Source organism: Centruroides sculpturatus, unplaced genomic scaffold, assembly GCF_000671375.1.
Source record: "Centruroides sculpturatus isolate CEXI.00-Female unplaced genomic scaffold, Cexi_2.0 scaffold269, whole genome shotgun sequence".
In the NCBI taxonomy this organism is placed as follows: Eukaryota; Metazoa; Arthropoda; class Arachnida; order Scorpiones; family Buthidae; genus Centruroides; species Centruroides sculpturatus.
The window spans coordinates 56,712-80,426 of record NW_019384601.1 but is presented as its reverse complement, the minus strand read 5'-3'; the positions used below and the strand labels follow the sequence as shown (position 1 = coordinate 80,426).

General features: G+C 30.1%; 1 protein-coding gene across 1 annotated transcript in view; it reads left to right on the top strand.

Moving 5' to 3' along the window:
- LOC111624986 (multidrug resistance-associated protein 5-like) overlaps nt 1-23,715 on the top strand; it is a 46,649-nt gene that overhangs the window by 480 nt on the left and 22,454 nt on the right. Inside the window, exons 2-5 of the mRNA XM_023367996.1 lie at nt 252-506; nt 7,940-8,032; nt 8,106-8,263; nt 21,536-21,679. Coding sequence (XP_023223764.1) covers nt 328-506; nt 7,940-8,032; nt 8,106-8,263; nt 21,536-21,679 — 574 coding nt within the window. The 5' untranslated portion in view covers nt 252-327. The remainder of the gene's footprint in view (nt 1-251; nt 507-7,939; nt 8,033-8,105; nt 8,264-21,535; nt 21,680-23,715) is intronic.

Here is a 23,715-nt window from a genome sequence, read left to right as displayed (position 1 = left end):
GTTCTAGAATTTATATATATATTATTATATATTATTATTATAATATATAAATATATATTTTTGAATGTGTAAATTATATTTTAATTTTAATAATGTTGTAATAAAACAAATATTTCTGTTAATAAATTGAATGAATGAATCATAAATTATATAATTTATATCTATTATTTTACTTGGTAATATTTTTAAATTTGATATTTGAATACTGTACATTAATGATAATAATCTGCTTTTTCATTTTCTTTCAACAGAGATTGATAAGAACATTTTCAGAGTTGTTTTCTACTAAGTTGTTTATTTCTTTCATCTGGTATTTATCCTAAGAATATGTTTAATCTTACTAAAAGAAGAGATGATGTTCCTATGCACAAATGGTTATCAACAGGATCAATTCTTTTGCCACATGAAATACAAGGAAATGATTCAGAAAATATTCCTTATATTGATACTGATGATGAAAAAGAAACCAAAATCTCTGAAAAAGATAACTTTTGGAGTTCAAAAAAGTAACATTTTCTAACTATTTGATTCTATTGTTTTTACTTTAAATAGTTAGTAGAAAATATATTTTATATAAATAGAAATTATATATGTATAAATATTTTAGTAAGCATATTATTATATATTATTATCACATATATTAAACATATTATCATCACAAATTTAATTTTTTTTAATAAAAGTAGCTACATTTTATGTTTTGATTTTTTTATAGCAAATACGTAATTTTAAAGTAAAAAATATAATGGAGAAAAGTGTATCGGATAGGCTTAAATACTAGGTATTTTTCTTTGTTAAAAATAATAAAAATGAAACTTCATGACTTTAATTTAATTTATTGTGTAACTATAATTATCAGAATTGAACATATTTTTCAATGTATAAGTGTATAACAAATAGGACATTTCAAGTTGTAGCTGTCTATTTCATTCTATACATTTATCATTAAAAAAAATATTTCTTACTTTCAATTTAGATTAGAAGTTTTGTTTTTGAAATTTTTCATAATTTGAAAACATNGAAACTCTTAAAATAGTAAATGTTACATTTTAATGATAAAAATATGTATTCATTATCTGTATTCTTTGTTCTAAAATTATATTGAAAGAATCTAAAAACATACCATGGAATAGAAATCTTGTCTAAATAATAGCATAAAAAATGAATCAGGATATAAAATATTTAACAAGGGAAGATGCACTTTTTAATAACATGTTATGTATCTTGTAGATCTTGGTAACCTTTATAAGCAGGTAAATCTATTTGCATGAATGAGCAATACACAAGGAAACAATGTGAAAAGAAATACAAGCAGTTTAATGATTGTTATATATGTGAAGTAAATGTTAAACTTTCAACATAAATAATTTTTTTAGCAATTCAATAAAATATTTTGCTTACGATCAACATTAATATTAGACAATTTATTCTTTAATTAATTAAATTTAACAAATAAATTAATTAAATTTAATTTAATCAATTATTAATTAAAACAGCAAAAAATGAAAAATGAGATAAACAACAATAAAACATACAAAAAATTAATTATTAATAATTAAATATGTTTTCTTATTAGTAAAATAAAACATATCTTACTAATAAGAAAACTTTGTATTAGAAAACTAATTGTGAAAAAAATTTATACTCACCATGAAAATATTTTATTGAATTTGTAAATTTCTTTTCTTGAACAGTCATTATATAGAAGATCTATTAGCATACTGCTACTTTCCATATATAAAATAAAAATCTAACAATTGTTAACTTTTTCCTTAATAACACAAAAGTTAGCACATGAATGAACAATTGATGAATCAAATTGTAATTTAATCAATGAATTTAACTTGTAAGATTAGATGTGCAAAGATGTCTTATGGTGTTGCATTCTCTTTAATAATAGTTTTGTGTTTTATTTTAGAACTTAACAATCATTATTGTATTTTTCATGTGCAGTACTTTTGATAATTCACAAGTCAGATTCTTGTCATCAAGCTAAAGACAAATATAAATTTATAATAGTTGCTAAATAAAAAATATTTATTTAATATATATATAATTGAATAAAGTTATTTTTATATTAAAAAAAGAACAAGGTAAGATCTAACTTTAGTCAGTGAGTCTAAAACTACAAATGTAACCAACTATACCACACCACAGTTATCAAAAAGATTGCCAGGTGAACTACAGATCATTTCATACATCTTGGATGGACAATATGTGGTATTCACAAGTCAGTTGAGGCTCTGAAAGTTTTATAAAGTTGAAGAGCCTCTTTTTGGTAACACAGCAATCTTGACATATTCAACAAACAATCTGTTTTCTTAATTCTGTGCATTTTTACAGCACAAACATAATTCATGAAATGTGCTGTACTTATTAACTATGTGTGTATTTCTTTTCAAGTTTTATTTTTCCTTCTGTTTTACCCTTTCAAATGAATGGTTTTATCTGCTTACTCAGGACACCAAGATCTACAAGATTCAAAGCATTTTTTTGAAAAGTGTTCATAAGAACTTGTGGCCTTTCTTTGTAAGTTAAATACAAAATAGTTTCAAGTTAAATGTTAAATTAATAAAAGAATCAGATAAATAATATAAAATCATGCTTCTTCAATGATACTATGAGGTGTTGCTTATGAACAGCTAATCAAATGCTGGTTGTTTGGCTATATTTTATGTCATTATTCCAGTTTATATTGTTTCTCTAAGAATACTTTGTTTGTTGATAATGCCATTTGCAATGGATAATCTGTTAATTTCTTTGAGCAAGATGCTAAGTGGCTAGATGATTCCGTTAAAGATAAAAAATCGGATGATGAGAGGATATGAAAACACTATAACAGAAATTGTTTCAATTAAACAAAAACTGGTTGACATTAAAACATACCTACAGTTTCAAATGATAAAAACATATACTAGTCAAATCTCTGAAGGGACTTAGTATATTTGAAGTTTTTATTTTCCTGTTGCTATACTTCTGTCAGAACTTAATGGTTAAATTAATCATCTTTTTAGGGAAATCTGAACGATTTACAACAAAATCTGTGTTGGATTAGAATTTCATATTTATTATCTTTTGAGTTGTTTTTTTGAAGAAAAAAACTGATTTATTTTGCTATTTTATGTTTTATCTATACAAAAAATTAAAAATACTGTATTGTTTAATATTATGAGTGTTTGAAGCATTTGAAAGCAATTAAAATCTCTTTATTATTGTATTAGCTACTTTTTTATGCAAAATAAAAATTGAAAGTTTTATACATTAGTAAAATAATATATTTTATGATTGAATAAAAAAATTAATTATTATATCATAATTAATATTTTTAGTTTTTTATTTTAATATTGGATATGAAAAGAAATTAATTCTTATCCTATTTGAATGAAAAATAAACAAAACTCGACATTCTGTAAAACTCATTGTGTCATCCAAAAAAAGAAATGCAGTTGAACCTCGCTTAACAAGCATAATTCGTTCCAGAATGTTACTCGTAATGCGAAATACTCGTTAAGGGAAACAATTTTTCCCATATAAATTAATGTAAAATATGATAATGCGTTCTATGCCAAAAAAATACTCAAATATTTTATGTATAACGTTTATTCAAGGAAAATTATACAATATACATTGTTACGGAGCATGAATGTGAATCATCATCATCATTTCTTCTAATATGGAATGAACCAACCTGGAATGCAAATTCAGTTTGCAGAAAACAAAAAAATCACAGATAATATATCTGATAAACACGCCAAATGATATGCCAAGTTCTTGGGCTTCGTAAAGGCTATAATTAAATATTAGAAATTAATTAATTTGACTAGAGTATGCTGCCATCTTGTATTAAATTTAATAATTATAATAATTAATTTTTAATTTAGACATTTTAAAAATTGAATTTGGAATTGGTCATTAAATTTAATATGAGATAGCAGCATAACTGCCTACCTCTGGTCAAATTAATTAATTTGTAATATTTAATTATAGTCTTTACATAACCCAAGAATTTGGCATATCGTTTGGTGTGTTTATTGTATAATGGGTGATGGTTGTTGATGTTTGTACACACAAGTTTGGAAAAATGTTTGATCACAAGCGACACTAGGAGTGCATATACTTTTCGTTTTGTATAGATCGATCTGTAAAATCAGATCACATAAGCAATGCATGATCGNTAAAAACATATACTAGTCAAATCTCTGAAGGGACTTAGTATATTTGAAGTTTTTATTTTCCTGTTGCTATACTTCTGTCAGAACTTAATGGTTAAATTAATCATCTTTTTAGGGAAATCTGAACGATTTACAACAAAATCTGTGTTGGATTAGAATTTCATATTTATTATCTTTTGAGTTGTTTTTTTGAAGAAAAAAACTGATTTATTTTGCTATTTTATGTTTTATCTATACAAAAAATTAAAAATACTGTATTGTTTAATATTATGAGTGTTTGAAGCATTTGAAAGCAATTAAAATCTCTTTATTATTGTATTAGCTACTTTTTTATGCAAAATAAAAATTGAAAGTTTTATACATTAGTAAAATAATATATTTTATGATTGAATAAAAAAATTAATTATTATATCATAATTAATATTTTTAGTTTTTTATTTTAATATTGGATATGAAAAGAAATTAATTCTTATCCTATTTGAATGAAAAATAAACAAAACTCGACATTCTGTAAAACTCATTGTGTCATCCAAAAAAAGAAATGCAGTTGAACCTCGCTTAACAAGCATAATTCGTTCCAGAATGTTACTCGTAATGCGAAATACTCGTTAAGGGAAACAATTTTTCCCATATAAATTAATGTAAAATATGATAATGCGTTCTATGCCAAAAAAATACTCAAATATTTTATGTATAACGTTTATTCAAGGAAAATTATACAATATACATTGTTACGGAGCATGAATGTGAATCATCATCATCATTTCTTCTAATATGGAATGAACCAACCTGGAATGCAAATTCAGTTTGCAGAAAACAAAAAAATCACAGATAATATATCTGATAAACACGCCAAATGATATGCCAAGTTCTTGGGCTTCGTAAAGGCTATAATTAAATATTAGAAATTAATTAATTTGACTAGAGTATGCTGCCATCTTGTATTAAATTTAATAATTATAATAATTAATTTTTAATTTAGACATTTTAAAAATTGAATTTGGAATTGGTCATTAAATTTAATATGAGATAGCAGCATAACTGCCTACCTCTGGTCAAATTAATTAATTTGTAATATTTAATTATAGTCTTTACATAACCCAAGAATTTGGCATATCGTTTGGTGTGTTTATTGTATAATGGGTGATGGTTGTTGATGTTTGTACACACAAGTTTGGAAAAATGTTTGATCACAAGCGACACTAGGAGTGCATATACTTTTCGTTTTGTATAGATCGATCTGTAAAATCAGATCACATAAGCAATGCATGATCGGAAATGCTTTCCTGGCACAGTAGTGATGACAGAAAATACAAGAAAGGAAGGACACAAACAGGGTGAGAAAACATGTTTATTATTCTTAGTACAGCAAAAATGCTGGGATGTCTTTGGCTGGTGTATGCGATAGATGTCGCTACATAAACCTTTTGATTTTTGCTGTACTAAGAATAATAAACATGTTTTCTCATCCTGTTTGTATCCTTCCTTTCTTGTGTTTTGTGTCATCACTATCGTGCCAGGAAAGCATTTCCGACCATGCATTGCTATGTGATTTCCCATTGTCTAGGTGTACTCTATCTCTCCTGAAAGTTTGTAACCACTGTACTGATACACCCTGTATAGTAATGTTCTGGAGAAAAAGTAATTATTTACCCCAAACAATAAATAAAATACAAAAACGATCATCAAGAAATGAAAAAGTAAAAAAATAAAAATAAATAAGTGTGGACATAAAAAATACACATGTAAATACAGTTGCATAAAGATAAATAGAACTTAAAAGATTGTGTAATTTCTTTTTACAAAGATTATACAAATTCATTTTTTTTAGCATAACTACCTTTAAAATGACATATTTTTTCAAACATTGAGTCCATTTTTTGCATTCCATACTTTCTGATGTTTCCTTGATCTATTCCTACAATGCAACTTCAATTTCAGCATCCAATGAAAAGCATTGATTGTTTAGCATTACCGTTAATTTTGGAATAGAAGAACTCTGATAGTAACAAGTCTGAGCTCTAAGAAGGGAGTAGAAACACCTGTAACTTTACCACTTATAACTTAAACATTTCTTTTGTTTCTTTTACTGGTCTTACATAATTATGGTTTAAGGGGGGAAAATGGTTGTGAAACCTTAAAAGCATTAAGATGAATATTCATAGAGTGAAACAAAAAGAATTTTTTTTTTTTTTTTACTATGATAATGCAAGATTGTACTGCACTATTTTTTTATGTATTAAAATTGACTAAAGATTGATTGATTGATCAGTTTTTGTATACGTAAAATGATAAATTGTTAAAATATGATACTGTTTTATGTTTCTAGGTGATTATTTATTACATTTAAAAGAATGAGTTTTTTTAATAGCTATGATCAATAGAATTCACTTTTTTAATCACTAGATTTTATTATAGGAATTCTTTGTTGCTATCTATCATTTTCTTCCCTTCCACACAAATTACTTGATTTTAAAATTTTAGATTCAAACTGTTTACACCTAATGAATGTGATTCATATTTTTTTGTTTATTTTATTTTTTATAACTCTCATTAACAAAGTATCTATAGAAACAAAAATAATTGAATGATTAAACGTAATTGTTAAAAGTAATCAATAATTCTGTGTGTAGCGTCTTTGTAATCCAAACGATAATTTTGGTAGATGATCAAACAGCAATTAGTTAGAAAACGTTACAGTTTATTTAAAAGAACACTTTTTTAAAAATTCAGATGCATTTCAGGTTGGCTTGTATTCCCTGAGTAACTTGTATTCCCTGTGATTGTGTTCACAGAGTAACAGTTGCCAGTATACTGTTACTCGGTGAACACTGGATAACACCCATTGTCAATTTGTACTCTGTTCCATTTTTTATCAAGAATAATACATTTTAACTAAAAATGAAATAGTCATACAACTATGTAATAAAAATATTGTCACACATGTCTATACTGTACCATTATATAACGTCACTGAAGAGGGGTTGGGAATACAAGCCAACCCGAAATGCATCTGAATTTTTAAAAAAGTGTTTTTTAAATAAACCGTAACGTTTTCCTAACTAATTGCTGTTTGATCATCTACCAAAATTATCGTTTGGATTACATAGACGCTACACACATAATTTGAAGATACAGCAACCACGTCTTCTACATCTAATCAATAATTGTTTTATGATAAAGGTTGCTTAGTTTCCAAAATTTTATATAAATTATCTAACAGATTTAAAAACTTAAATGATCTTTTATTTATTATATTTAAGTTTTTAAAACTATGTTAAATAATTATTGGGATTATTGGGAATCAAATGCTTTTGGCCTCTTTATATAGGCCATTGTCAAGATACACAAACATTTGAAAATTAAAAAACATTCCAACATAATATTTAAACTACAAAATTCAAAATAGTTAATGTAAATAGTGACAAATAAACATCATAAAACATAAAATTAAATTTAAAACAGGATAAAATACTACAACTATCAAATTAACAACCATATACACTATACACTATAGTTTTAAACTATAGTGTATAAACAAAATCTGGACATTTTAAAACTGAATACTTCCAGCAGTTTGATCTGAATAACTTCCATGCTGTGGATAGTGACTCTGCATTCTTTGCATTCAGGCAACTTTAGTTATGCTATAAATGATACATAATTCTGTAACTATATTAATCACATTTTGTGATTGTGTTTAACTGGATTTAATATGGAATATGTTTAAACAAAACATTTTAAAACATAATTTTATTTATTTACAGAAATGGATTTATGTTATTGCCTAAATCAGTACAGAAGAAATCAAAATATAGAAATGCCTTGAAAATTTTATATCCGTGGAGACCTTCAGGAAGGTAATAATAATTAATTATTTTAAAAAAGTTATTGTATAAAATATTAATTTTAAAATATATATTTCAAATGTAGTTGCAAAACAGAGCTTCCTAGCAGTCATTCTGGCTTTTTTTCTTTCCTTTCTGTGGGATGGTTATCAAAATTAATGTGGAGAGCATTTCGTCATGGTATTAATAGAGAAGATTTATGGAATCTTCCAGAAAGTGATGCAGCTGAAAAAAATGCTGAAAGTTAAGTGTTGCTATAAAACATATTTATGTATATAAACTATATAATTAATAATAAAATTTACATGTTTCATTTTTATAACTTATACAAAACCATATATATTTTATATTATATGAAATAAATTATTTAACAAAAATATTAACTGGAAATTTTTGTGATACTAACTTAATAAGATTTTATCATCCATAGCAAGCCTGTGAAAAGGGGGGAAGTAGTCTAGCCCAAAAATGGAGAGCAGTTGCAATGATTAAAACACATCTCCTAGTTTCTTCGTAAAGATTTTACTTTCAATACTTGCGTAGTTATTTCAAATTTTCCAAATTCTTGATCCAGGATAATTAGAAAATCATCTTGGATCAAGATATTTGTGTTGATGAGGGAGGAGAAAGCAATACCTTAAGGATAACCCTTTCCTCAATAGAAAAATCTATTGGTTTGATCTAATAGTGTTACATATGCCAGTGAGATATTTGAAATTAGATTTGTATTTTGGCAGAAAAAAGTGATCTAGCTATGGCAAGGCTGTCCAGACTTGTTTCTACATATCAAATTAATTGTGAAAAATCAGAGTATATCAGTAGTTAGCAAGTGTTATAATGGAAATGGGTGTGAAATAGCATTGGATACTGTAAGGATATTACATAGGAAAGAAAGTTTGCATAAAAGATTATTTGAGCATATTGAAATAAAAAAAAAATATGTAGAGATAAAAGGATAAATGTTTCATTTATCCTTTTATCTCTACATATTTTTTTTACATATAAAAGGATAAATGTTTCATTTATCCTTTTATCTCTACATATTTTTTTTTATTTTTGTTAATATTTTTATATAGGTTTTTTGAAATGGACATGTTAATTTTTCACATTTTTAATCGTTTTATAACTTTCATTAATCATTCAATAAAAATGTAGCTTTCACTATAATTAATATTAGTTAAATCAGAAATACAGTTAAATTTATTTACTATCTCTTCCTGATACAGTGGTGCCTCGTATAACGTACACCTCAAATAATGGACGCTGCAAATAACGGACTATCTGTTTGGCTGTTACATGACTCGAGCAATGGACTGGCTGGGACAACGGACTTTCCGTTCGGCATTTACGTGAGGCGACCAATGGACTTTTTATGAACAAGTGCGAATGATGTTTTCACTCTTTTGCTGTTGCCAATGACAATCTGCTATTTTTATAATATATTAGTATTATTAGAATATATTATCAGTATATCTAAAGTACAGAGCATTGGGATTAGGCTTGCTTCCTTGTTTATTAGGTACATCAACACAGTGCAGGGTATTTACATTTATTCAAGTGTTTTGCAAATCATGGCTTATAAAAAAACAGAAAAGTGATTTCAATTGAAACAATGCAAAAAATCATCAGAAGGAGTGAAAGTTGACAAAAACTTCCTTGTTGAATGGGGAGAGGTTCAGGAGTTTACCAACACTCATTATCCAAACAGAGCTGAGGCCAACAGTATCAATGATCTCTACAATGATACCCTTGCCTGTCATTTCCGATAGGTGTTGAAGAAGAGAGAGAAACAGACCACTTTGGACATGTTTTTCAAGAGGCCAACAGGGAAAAAACAAAGGATGGAACTAGAGGAGTTGACCCTGCAAGCTTCGGTAGCCTCTCCTGAATCTGAATCAGATTAAAAAACAATAAAAAAAAAAAAAAGACCTGCTGCAATGTGTAAAAAGTCTGTATCTGTATGAATGTGTGAAGAAAGTGTTCCTCCACCTCCTCCTCACAACATCTGACTACCCAGCATAATTGGTGACTGCTCCATTTTCATTTTTTTATGGTACAGTACGGTTATTTTATGCTGCAGAATGAATTATATGTTTTAACATGTATTTCTATGGGAAAATGCGTTTCATATAACAGACTATTCACTTAATGGACATGCACCTGGAACGGATTAAGTACATTATACAAGGCACCACTGTACCTTGAAAAATTGTAATTTTTCCATTGATAACTATTATTAAGTTTATGTTTCTTTTTCTGTTGTCATCAAGAATCTAGCAATGGAAGGAAAATGGGTCTAATGCATCATAACTTAATATTTTGAAGTTCACACACAGGTTTAGAAAAACTTAGAACAGTTAATAAAATCAATTATATTATATTTTCCATTATGCTCTGTGCAAGTATATTCTTTATGGTAATACTATATGGCCATTTAATATATACAGGAAATCCTTATTAGTTTGAAATTAGCTTAATCTTGCAATCCAAAAACCCAGCTGTATTTTATGAGATAAGAAAAAAAGAGTAGATAAGATAAGAAAAGAGTAGTCCATTGATAGAGTGACATCCAAACATGTGTTACTATAAAAGCAAAGCCATATTAACCAAATTAGAGTTGTTTTTGGTCTGTTGTTTTCTTATATGAAAGCACTTCAATCTAAACAAAAAAGCTAATGTACTCATATCACAGTTTGCACAGAATTTTCACTTTGAATTTTGAACTAAGTGAATTCTTTAACATGTAAATCTCTATATCCCCAGCCAGGACAAATAGTACAGTTATGAACTAACGGGATTTCAAACTATTCAAGTTCGAATTAACAAGGATTTTCTGTACATTTTTAAATCTGTTGTTATATTTATCAAGCTTGGACCTAGTTTATTATTGTGTTCATTTTTTGAGAGTTGAGTATTCAGAATTAAGTTATTAGGACTGTTATAGCACAAATCATTCATTTCAGCAATACAAGAATTATTATCCCAATATAAGAGTTAATGATGTAATATGTTGCCATAATTCAATTGCTTTAAAGACTTTATTTATTTATTTATTTTACATATGTAGGAAAAAGGGTATTGAGATTGAGAATTATAGAAATGACAATAAACTTCCAGAGTTCGTAACCGTCGTAACCGTCTTGACGGAATAATAATGCTTTCGCCTTCGTAACGTCTTTTGTTTCCTTTCTACTTTCCACTTTTTGCATCGTCACCCACTGTCGTCTTGTTTACTACTGTCCCTTGCTTGACACTCCTTCCTTCTCGCTTCTCCCCTCACTTGACTCTCCCACGCGACTCCTCGCAAATTTATTGCCTTAATGGTTTAGGCATGTTACTTGTCTAAACCCCACACATATACATAGCAATGCCATTGGACAAAATTTCCATCCCCAAATAACAGTTAATCCATAGATTAAGATAATATAACAAATGAAAACAGTAATAGTATAAGTAATTAATAAAAGATTTGTGATATATACAGTGAATAAAATTACGAAAAAACTAATGTGATAATACACGGATATATATAATATTAAAAATCTGACAAACTGAAAAGTATAAGTAATCAAGATAATTCATAGTAAATGCCAAAAAAAAGTAAAAATAATATATAATTAAAAGTAATGAAAAAGGAAGAAAAATAAATAAAAAAACATATGTATATGTAAGTAATATAAAAATGAGTTAAGGGTTGTATAAGATAGTTGACACATTTGTTTATAAATGTAAAAAGTCATAATGTAAAAGATGTTCAAACAGAGTTTGCATTTTCTGCATTTCAAAAAAACATTTCTTCCACATTTTGTCAGAGTTCTTTGTAAAGGACCAGCATTAGATTCCACTCCAGAAATAAGTAAGAGTATTAAAATTAATGTAACATTATTGTGTATTCCTATTAAAAAATGTTTAAAAACGTCAATACAAAGACTTCCTTCGTGTCACCTAGAGTCTAAGACAAAATGTNCCATACCGTGTGTTAAAGCGTGGACCCAAAAACTTCAAACTGGAAGTAAAAAAGCGTCATATTACTGTCAACATCGATAGACTCAAACCCGCATACATATGTGCGGATGACTCAACGTTCTCCCCATCTACATCAACAACAGCTTCAGCAGAAACAGCAACAACAGAGGCAACAACAACGGTACCCCCAGCAGAAGCTTCGCCACAGCAACAGAAAACTGTCACACGCGCAGGTCGTCGCGTAAAATTTAACCCCAGGTATTTGTAAATATCTCGCTATCGCTGGCGGGGGACTACTGTTGCGGTCGCGAACTATTTCTTGTCGCGAACTAATAGTCAACATTTCTGTAAGGCGGTAAATTGCCCGGAGCGTTAGCCGATGAACTACTTCTGGACTAGCTGCCGAGACGACCAGTCGACCCTACGCTACGCTCCACGAACTGTGATACCGCTCGTTAAAAAAAAACATTGTAAGAATGAGTTAGAATATAATCTACTAGTTAATTAAAAGTGTCATGTTTTTACGTTATGTCGGTCGAGTTACTTTAATCGACAAGTTGGGATCAACCTGACAGTGTTATAAATTAAGACACTTGGCAGTTTTCTCATCTTTTATTCAGTTGATATGTGTGAAATTATACACGTTTCAGGCTCCTAAGCCCCTTATCAGCCAACTAAAATATTAAAGGAGTATACAATACATAAATATCATATAACAATTATTTAATTTTAAACACATTACGGCTCTTAATAATCTGAAACTGTGCTTTGAACTTTGTTGCTTCAGACACAATGAAGTGTTATAACTTGGCGGTTTTCTCATCTTTTATTCAGTTGATACATGTGGAATTATACACGTTTTGGGCTCCTAAGCCCCTCATCAGCCAACTAAAATATTAAAGGAGTATACAACACATATATAATATACATATATACACAAACTATAAAATTATATATCAAAAATTTTTTGATTTAAAAACATACCTATATATACACAAGTTTTACAAATTTGTAAAACTTGTGTATATATAGGTATGTTTTAAACTTAGTATTTTGTTAGTAGGAAATATTATCTTTTGTTATCTGTAAATTATAGAAATTAGTTTTACACTCCTCAAAAGTGAAATCATAACTCAACAAAAGAATATGCATAGCCACATGCACATTGCAAGACCAGTAGAGGTGAGAGACATATGCAAATGGTTAAAAAAACAAACATAAATATGCAACAGACATCTGTTTATTCAGGAATGAATATGGCCTCCTAGGGCAACTATACAGGCTCCTACATGGTGAGGCATACTATCAATAAGGTAATTTATCTCTTGCCAAGCTGTGTCCACTGTGATGTGCATGTCATCTACAGAATGCAGCTGTGGTCTCTGGTGCATCTCACATTGGACAAGGTCTCATGAGTGTTTGATGGAAGAGAGATCTGGAAAAGCTACTAGCCAGGGAAGAATGTGAATTCAGTTCAGGTTGGTGAGTGTTTGCCATACAACATGTGATCGGGCATTATCTTGCTGAAACAACATGTTGGAAGTAGCTAGCACAATGGCTGAACCACAGGATCCACAATTCGTGTAACATACTGGTCTGCTGTCAGAATATCAGGGTTATCTGTTGATTGAACATGATGCCTCCCCAAACAATGATGTTCAGTGTGGGACTAGTGTTACTATTGGTAAAAAGGGCTAGTGTGAGAATCGGGGTTTATGCATCAAAGCCTAAACCGTTTTCCGACAACGGGGCGGTGAGTCCCGCTCACAGAGTCAGTGGATGGTAATTTAGGAGGGCGAAAATCGAGTGGGAGGTCGCGGATAAGTCGATAAGGTGTTAACCGAGTACGAGTAAACACACATATTTAAAATAACATATATATATTTTTAATTAACTAATGATATATATGAAAAGGTTATAATAATTAAAAATACTACTAATCTCTAACCGAGGTTACAATAGGCGGTTTTCATGCATCTCGCATATTTACGATAGAGGACATTCTTGGATCCTCTTAATATCTATTTAGGAATTAGCCCGAGTCCACCTGCGAGAAGGGAGAGAATTCTACTTACTAATTTGTAGATTGTAGAATCTAACCGTGTTGTCCGTCTTTGGCGGTCAGCGATGAGGATCGTCAATCCGTTATTTCCTTCTAAGTTGGAGGCCACTCCGATACTGGCCAGGAGCCCTCTTTATACTGATTTCGAGGGGGTGAGAACTATGACGTTATTCATGATTTATCCGCACACCTGCTAGTGTGTTGATATTTGGATCTAGGTAGTTCGGACAACTGATTCAGCGAAGTTTGTTTAATTTATTGTTATTGGTGTCAAAATGATATGATTTTATGATATAAATTCTTATAGGTTTGATGGCTTTCATCCATAAATTAACAATCATTTGACAATAATTTCTTTAACCTGGTCAACTATTTAGTTATTGTTTATATCAAACGTCGAGTTTGACTATGAACAAGGCGATTTATTGCCGTAACCACGTGTTACGTGCAACCAAGAGGTGATAAGAAATATCTCTTATTCCCCTCTTGTTGATACTAATGTCTATAGAATAACTGTTAAACAAATAGAGATGATTTCTCTTATTGATATTTTAACATTCTTCGTTTTTTTTCTTGTTCGAGGAGAGCGTCTCGGTCATTGACCGTAGAAGTCCCCCTTTTCTCTTTTACTAGGAAAATTCCTAGATTTGTACTGATCTAAAAAGCATGTAGTGTTCCCCAGGATACCACCTCATTCATCCATGGTCATCATTCCTCCACAGATAAGTGGAATTCATCCATAAACAATACTCAATGCCATTCAGTAGTCCAATTTCAATGATGATGATACTACATCAGACATGCAGTCATGTGTTGAGCAGTTAATAACACAATACACACCCCTGTTGCTGGTTGCTTTGCATGTAGCCCAACTTTATGCAGCTGTTTTAAATGGTTTGAGTGGACACAGATGCACTCATTGACTGCAACAGATGGCTTCAGATGTCATGTGCACAGGCAAACAGGTCTCAACAGACCATTTGGTAACTCTGTTGGTCTGTGCACTCTGTCATGTGCCAGTGCAATCCACTCCCTCTTTCACATGTTCACAGATGTGTCCATTGTGTCGCTTATTGCTGTATGGTACTTGTATTGTGCACAACACATGTGGCAACTGTACGCATGAGCAAATCAAGGTTGTGCAGCTCCAGGATACAGTCTTGTTCCTCAGCTGTTAACTGGCGATATTCAGCTCACTGTTGTCTCCAAGGCATTTTTTATATTTTTTTGAAAATTCAACTGCCACAAACCATTGCTGATAGCATTTATGGTCCAAGTTGACCTTTATGTTGGTCAACTTTAATGTTGGTCAAATATGGTCTTTATAGCCCAAAACCAGGCCCAACGTATATGCAAACTTAATCATTTGCACATCTCTGTCCTCTATTGGTCCTCCCAATGACATATAACTTTTATCTGATTTGGGATCTAGTAGTTAATGTAGAAACTAGTGCCATTATTTGAAGCAAAAGAAAGTAGGTGCTTCCATGACAGTCTAAAGCAAAAAATGCAAATGTTATGGACAGATTGTTGTGTGCTGACTTACCATAGCAATTTCTGGAGTAATTGCTATTTATTTAGATTTGAGTATGCAGGAATTTTCACAGGAACATAACAGGAATGTCACTGAGTTGCTGTGCTGTTAATTGTATGGCAAGATATAAAAAAGGATCAGGTATCACATTTCACTAGTAAGTTTGTAGTGCTCTGACACTATTTGTAATTATATTATTGTCTCTTTGTGTATTTATTGTTATAGTGTATTAGTTTTTTTCTTTTCGTTTTATAAGCTTTTTGTTGTCGTGAATCGCATTTTGGATGTCAAGTCAGTGTGTTGTGATTGGCTCGCAGCCGGGTTATGTGGTGGCTCACATAACCCTGGAAAGAAAGGGGTATAAAAGGTGAGCTACTACACATAAGAAGGACTCTTTTTTGGTTTTCTTTGGAGTACAAGACATTCCCTAAACCAGGAAGGATGGAGTCTTTGGGAAGAGATTGAAGGTAAGGGCTGCTGCCATTTTTGGAGGAAAGTGACTGATTGAGCACGAAGGGAGAGAGGGAAATAAAAGGGGTATAAAAGGTGAGCTACTACACATAAGAAGGACTCTTTTTTGGTTTTCTTTGGAGTACAAGACATTCTTCTTCTGTGACACTGATGAAATCCATCTTCATCAGTGTCACAAGGATTAAGGGGACATCGACTGTGGTGATTTTTTATATAGACTAGAAAGTGTGTTTGTAGAGAGGTTTATTTTCAATGGACTGGTTCTCAAACGATCAGCCCACGTGCAGATCAATTAATATATGATGTAAAATATGGACTTATTGGATTGAAGTGAACTAAAAGGGAATAATCCCTCAACTGAATATGATTGCCTGTATAATTATTGTAATCACTAGTATATATGTAATTAGTTGATTTAGTTATAGAACTGTTTGATTTCTTTGTTACCATTACCTTTGTAACCTTATTGTAGCTCACTCAGGTGGGTAGGTTTAATGCTTTACCTAAGGAATATAATAGTATTGTATAACAAGGAATTGTGTGGTTTTCATTTTTTTTTTTTTTTTTTTACTATGATAATGCAAGATTGTACTGCACTATTTTTTTATGTATTAAAATTGACTAAAGATTGATTGATTGATCAGTTTTTGTATACGTAAAATGATAAATTGNTTAATGCTTTACCTAAGGAATATAATAGTATTGTATAACAAGGATTTGTTTTTTTTTTTTTTTTTTTGTGTTTGGCCTTTATTTTTCTCTTACCTCTCCTCAACCTGTGTACTTTGGTAATCCTACAGATTTACAAGTTAAATATAGGCCTAGTTGCTCTGACACTATATTGTTGGTTGGTGATCAAAATCTCATAACTCCTTCTGAAGAAATATTTTTGGAGAAACATTAAATTTCTTTCAGAAGTCTGTTGTTTCCATATGTTGATTAGTATATTTTGTGAGAAACATGTGACACTAAGATGATGCAAATAACAGTCAATCACGTTTTGTTCATTGAAATGAGGTAACAGAGGTCAGACTACCTGTTACAGAGAACAAAAGTACTGTATATATATGTACTAAGTTCATGCTCTTGATCGAACTTCCAGCAACAATTGATTTATATACAATTCAGCTTAAAACTGAGACAATGACAATTCAACTTAAACCTAATACTATTACTACTTACAACTAAAAGAGAAAAGAAAGGATGAAGGAGGGTCTACTGGTAGCTTAGATTGGTGGTCCTGATACTGGGGTAATGTCGACTATGGTTGCTTCGTGGATGGAGAATATCCAATCTGTTGGCATCCAGGGTATTAACAAACAGTTACCATTAAATATGTGCTGAGGCAGGTCCTTGAACATGTACGGAAAGACTTGCTTAGTTTCGAGTCACCATCCACACGTGGTCTATACTGATCTTCTCTCTTCTTCTACCTTCCTAGGCCTGACTCCTCATAGTTTGTCTCTTGGTCACCTGACCTATCTCATTGGTGGTGAACCCCAAAAGTGATTCTTGTTTACTCCTGGTTTCCCCAGGTCCCCTTCAGGCAGGACCCTTCCTTTCTTTTTGTACACTGGCCCAATCAAGACTCATGAACAGTAAAGCTCTTGTCATGTGACAGGAAGGAAGAAGAATTACAGGGAAGAAGAAAGGAGCTCCTATTCTATATACAATTACAAAACAAACGTGGCAGACAGCCACAATTTTATCTATGTATTGAACTAGGTTCGACTCAGGACCTACATGAGTTTTACAGAACACGAGAAATGTTTTGTTATCCACTAATGCTGTAGCCTAATTCAAATTTAAGCAGATATTGGAGTTATGAGGGTTTGATCACCGACCAATGATATGGTATCTTTTTTTGTACATAAAACAATCAGACAATGGATATTTTGTTGTCAGATTTCCTAAAAACAAGTGTTGCTTGGTTAAGTCTTGTGTTCTTAACTCCCCTTCCTTTCTTTCAAAACTGTACTTCTGGGCTTTTGTCCATCTGGCTTCACCCTTATTGGTTGGTCTGATGGTCTTATGTGTTCTTTAAGACAAAAGGGTAGAATCGGATTGGTTAGAAGAACTAGCAAGAAAGGGGATATAGGGATGGAGAATGTCTAAACAAGATCTTTCAAGACAGACTCCTGGAGGAGTAACACGTGTTTGTTGAGAGGAACTAAAGGAAATTCCCCCAAAGAAGAAAGACATCAGGTTTAAGTGCCAATCATTCCCCTTTTTTTTTCTAATTTCTTCAATCTGATATCTTATTTTCTTCCAACAAAACCCCATCTTGGTCCAGGGCCCTATTTTTGCAAAAATTAGTTAAGTTAGAATCAAGTTAGGTTAAGTTTCTTTGTTTTATTGTCACATGGGACAAGGTCAATTGTATTGTACGATTTCATCCCAATTTACTGTATACCTATACAGTGGTACCTCAGGATACAAACGCCCCAGCATATGAAATTTTCAGGATATGACATGAAATTCAAACATATTTTTGCTCCACGATACAAACAAAAACTCACCATACGACGTTACATTAGTTCACAGCGCCGTTTTTACTCACTTCTGTTCATTGGTCTCAGTCCGCGTGTTTGCTTCGTCGTGGAAGGATCTCGCTTGATAAAGGAAATCTTCAGAAAGTGACTGATTTTATTGAAAAGAAACATCCTGAAAAGGTTCACACTGGCCGTATTGCTGCTTGGAGTAATGACATTTGCCTAAGTCATTTTAGAAACATTTTAAAAAGTAGGCAAAGCCAACCTCTTTGGATAGATATTTTACCATGCAACCTCTATCCAGTGAAAATGCTGATGGAAGTGAAGGAAAGAAAGCAAAAAGCAGTGAATAAAAATTAAAAAATATATATATATAAAACAACTCTAATTTTTTATCTTTTCTAAGTTATTTTTGTTATTGTTACATTATGTTATGTAAGTTAAGTTTTAGTATCATTTCCCTTCTCCCTCTCTTCTGCCACCAAATTACACCTCCACCATTGTCTGCAAAGGTAAAGTGCAAATAAAACTACATTTTTTTAATCAATTATTATTCTATTATGGTTATTTATACATTTACAACTACAAAATGCATTTTTCAGTGTTTTCCTTACTATAGTTTTTTTTTTAATGTACTACTTAGCTTTAATTTGAGTGTGTTTTTCGTGTTGGAATGAATTATTTGGTTTTACATGTAATCGTATGGGGAAAAATGATTCACCTTACGACATTTTCATGATACAATCTCAATTTCGGAATGGATTAATTTCATATCCTGAGGTACCACTGTACTTGTAAATGTAAATTTGATAAATTTTGTTGGAAAATTTCTTTAAGGCAAACATGAAATATCCAAAATTCTATCTGCACCGAGTGATTCTTAGGAGTCAATATTTTTTCTTGGTTACACAAGCAATACTTTGGTTGGTAATTGGCAAAGCAATATGTGACAACAAATGGAAACCAAACAATAGTAGTGTTCTTTGCAGTCAGCACTTTAAACCAGACTGTTTCGTCACACAGAACGGATACACCTATTTGCATGAGATGTTGGTTCTTACAAAGTTTGATTTTCCTCAGCATCTACAGAGACAGCCAGTATTGCCACAAAGACCACTAAAGTGAATATTGGGGTTTAGTAGTAATATGTCATTGGGTCCTGCAATTTGAATGTGGCTATGTGCATTCTTTTGTAGTGTTGCAATTTCACTTTTGAGGAATATAAAACAAGAAGTTCAACAATTCTAAATGTTTTTGGAACTTTACTCCATCTTCAAATGGTTAAAATACTTTAACACAAAAATAGAGAAATATAATAATAAAAAAATCAAATCATTAAAAACAAACATTACAAAAATGTTGAATACCATGAAATTTGAATTTAATTTTTGTGTTTGATAATTTAGTTCTTTATTATTATAGTAAAAAATTATTTTAGTCTTCAAGGAAATAATTATCTGAAAACACTTGAAATCGAGGAATTATTAGATTTAATTTAAAGCTTTTTTTTATTATTATGACATTTTAATGAATATAAACAAAAAGATTCTTATAAAATAATTGTTAGTAATTTTCTTTAATTTATTGGCATTTGTGGCAAATTAATCTATCTGTAATATTCTAAAATAAAAAAAATCATTAGATGTGAGCATAAATAAAATAGTTATAGCTAGAAATTGAATATATTTACAAAATAGCAGAAAAGAATTTCTTAAACAAATTTATTCATTTTTTATACTTTCTTTGAATATAAAATTTGCAGATATAATCAAGTAATAACTTTGTAAGCATTCATATTATATTTATTTATCTAATATTTACAGTCTAAAGCTGAAATTCTAAAATTCATTAAATGAAACTATAAAATAGGTTATTTGATTGATTTAGTAGAAATGTTTACTAAATCAAATAAAAAACTAAGATTTTTTGTTATTTCAATGATGGTGATTAGAAAATATTTTATATTTTACAGGCGATATTATTAAGATTATTATTGCAACATATTGACTCTCAAGACTCCAAAATTCTTAATGGAATAATTTTAGCATTTGGTTTATTTTTTACTCAGTTACTAAGATCTTTATTTCTCAGTTTATCTTTTACATTAGGATTTTTTACAGGTAAGAATATAAACTTATATCAATCATTAATTTATTATTGATAAATATGCAAAATATTACACACAATTATTTAAAGAAATTTCAAAAATTGGACTAACTTGTTTTATTTGAAACATAAAATTATAAGTAGAATAAAAAATATCAATCCTCAGAAACAAAAAAACATATGAGAAAACATGCATTATTTTCTACAGCAACCCTTCAACTGTTTATTTTAAGATGAAAGGATAAATTTAGAAAGCTTTTAGGAATAAAAAGTAGGAAAAAAAACAAAAACTAAAGATGGCTGAAAGTAAACAACTTCTAACAGATCTTATAAGAAATTAATCATTTCGTTTTCTGAATCTCTGGAGTCTGCATTATTTTCTGTTTTTCTTGAAAAATTCACAGAAATTTAGTAATATTAGCATTATTAACAAATTAACGAAAACAAATGTTTTTGGCCTTCACCAAAGCCTGCATCAAGTTTTTAACGAATTGGAATGTTTGAATGATAGTATTCGAAAAACAATTTTAAATTTTGAATATCCTGAATCTAATTCAACATTAAAACTATTAAAACTCGCAATTTTTTGGCCCTGCCTCATATATACATTTTATGATGTACAGATTGAATTAATATAGTCTAACTTTGCCCGAACTTTTCATAAAGATACCTCCACACATGCGATATCATATTGCAGTCTTTAAAATTAATACATTTGCTGGTGCAGCTGGCTTTATATATTTCCAAAGCCTCCAGGCTACAAATATGGTCTGTTTGATAGGCCTAACTTGGTGTTCTGGAGGTCTGCATGCACTTCGGGGTCAGTTGCATACATGGNTATTTCAATGATGGTGATTAGAAAATATTTTATATTTTACAGGCGATATTATTAAGATTATTATTGCAACATATTGACTCTCAAGACTCCAAAATTCTTAATGGAATAATTTTAGCATTTGGTTTATTTTTTACTCAGTTACTAAGATCTTTATTTCTCAGTTTATCTTTTACATTAGGATTTTTTACAGGTAAGAATATAAACTTATATCAATCATTAATTTATTATTGATAAATATGCAAAATATTACACACAATTATTTAGAGAAATTTCAAAAATTGGACTAACTTGTTTTATTTGAAACATAAAATTATAAGTAGAATAAAAAATATCAATCCTCAGAAACAAAAAAACATATGAGAAAACATGCATTATTTTCTACAGCAACCCTTCAACTGTTTATTTTAAGATGAAAGGATAAATTTAGAAAGCTTTTAGGAATAAAAAGTAGGAAAAAAAACAAAAACTAAAGATGGCTGAAAGTAAACAACTTCTAACAGATCTTATAAGAAATTAATCATTTCGTTTTCTGAATCTCTGGAGTCTGCATTATTTTCTGTTTTTCTTGAAAAATTCACAGAAATTTAGTAATATTAGCATTATTAACAAATTAACGAAAACAAATGTTTTTGGCCTTCACCAAAGCCTGCATCAAGTTTTTAACGAATTGGAATGTTTGAATGATAGTATTCGAAAAACAATTTTAAATTTTGAATATCCTGAATCTAATTCAACATTAAAACTATTAAAACTCGCAATTTTTTGGCCCTGCCTCATATATACATTTTATGATGTACAGATTGAATTAATATAGTCTAACTTTGCCCGAACTTTTCATAAAGATACCTCCACACATGCGATATCATATTGCAGTCTTTAAAATTAATACATTTGCTGGTGCAGCTGGCTTTATATATTTCCAAAGCCTCCAGGCTACAAATATGGTCTGTTTGATAGGCCTAACTTGGTGTTCTGGAGGTCTGCATGCACTTCGGGGTCAGTTGCATACATGGACAAGGCAGTGGTATGCTTATTGTTTTTTTCATGTCATATTGATGCTCATGTACCCTTTTTTGTATTGATCGTTTAGTTGAGCCAATATACACTAACTCCCTTCAGAATCTATCATCCCTTAACGATATATTGTACACTCCTGAGACCCTGCTTTGATCTATCTTATCTTTCGCATTGCATAGCAACTTATATATTGTGTCAGTTCTCTTGTACATGATTTCTGTGCTAAGTTAATTATGCAGGCCTATCAAACAGACCATATTCATAGCCTGGAGGCTTTGGAAATATATAAAGCCAGCTGCACCAGCAAATGTATTAATTTTAAAGACTGCAAAATGATATTGCATGTGTGGAGGTACCTTTATGAAAAGTTCGGGCAAAGTTAGACTATATTAATTCAATCTGTACATCATAAAATGTATATATGGGGCAGGGCCAAAATATTGCAAGTTTTAATAGTTTTAACGTTGAATTAGATCATGTTATTTGAAATTTAAAATTGTTTTTCGAATAGTACTATTCAAGCATTCCAATTCGTTAAAAAACCTTATGCAGGCCTTGGTGAAGGCCAAAAATGTTCATTTTCATTAATTTGTTACTGTAATTAAAGGTTTTGTTGCACATGATGACCTCCAGTAATTTAGAAAGGAGATAATTTTTTTAGTTCAATTTCACTAAATTGTTACTTTAAATAAAATAATTAATTAATGATGTTTTACTAAACATTGAAATAAGTATATCAAGAGTATAATTATAATAATGTAATATAATTTATAAGACAGAAAATAATTTATAAATATATTATCTCTTAGTTTAAGCTATTGATCTATTAGCAGTTTTTACTTTGATTCAAATTAAACAACTTAAAGAAGTTTTACTTTAATTTAATTAGTAAAATAATTTATTATAAATAAATTGCTACAAATTGTAAAGAATTTATCTTTATCAAACATAAAAGTAATTAATTTTTTCCCTCAGTATTGCTACATACCAACAGAATGCTGAAAATCTATCAGGCTAGTTTAATGCTAATTATTAAATAAATTACGTAATCAATTTGGCACCAGAGGTAAGCGTTAGGCGCCATCTCTTATTAATATTAATAATTATAAATTAATTAATTAATTTAAATAATTTAGAACCGCTGGGAGAAAAAATCGGCCCGGAGCGGGACTCGAACCCACAACTCCGTACTGTTCGACACGAGACGAG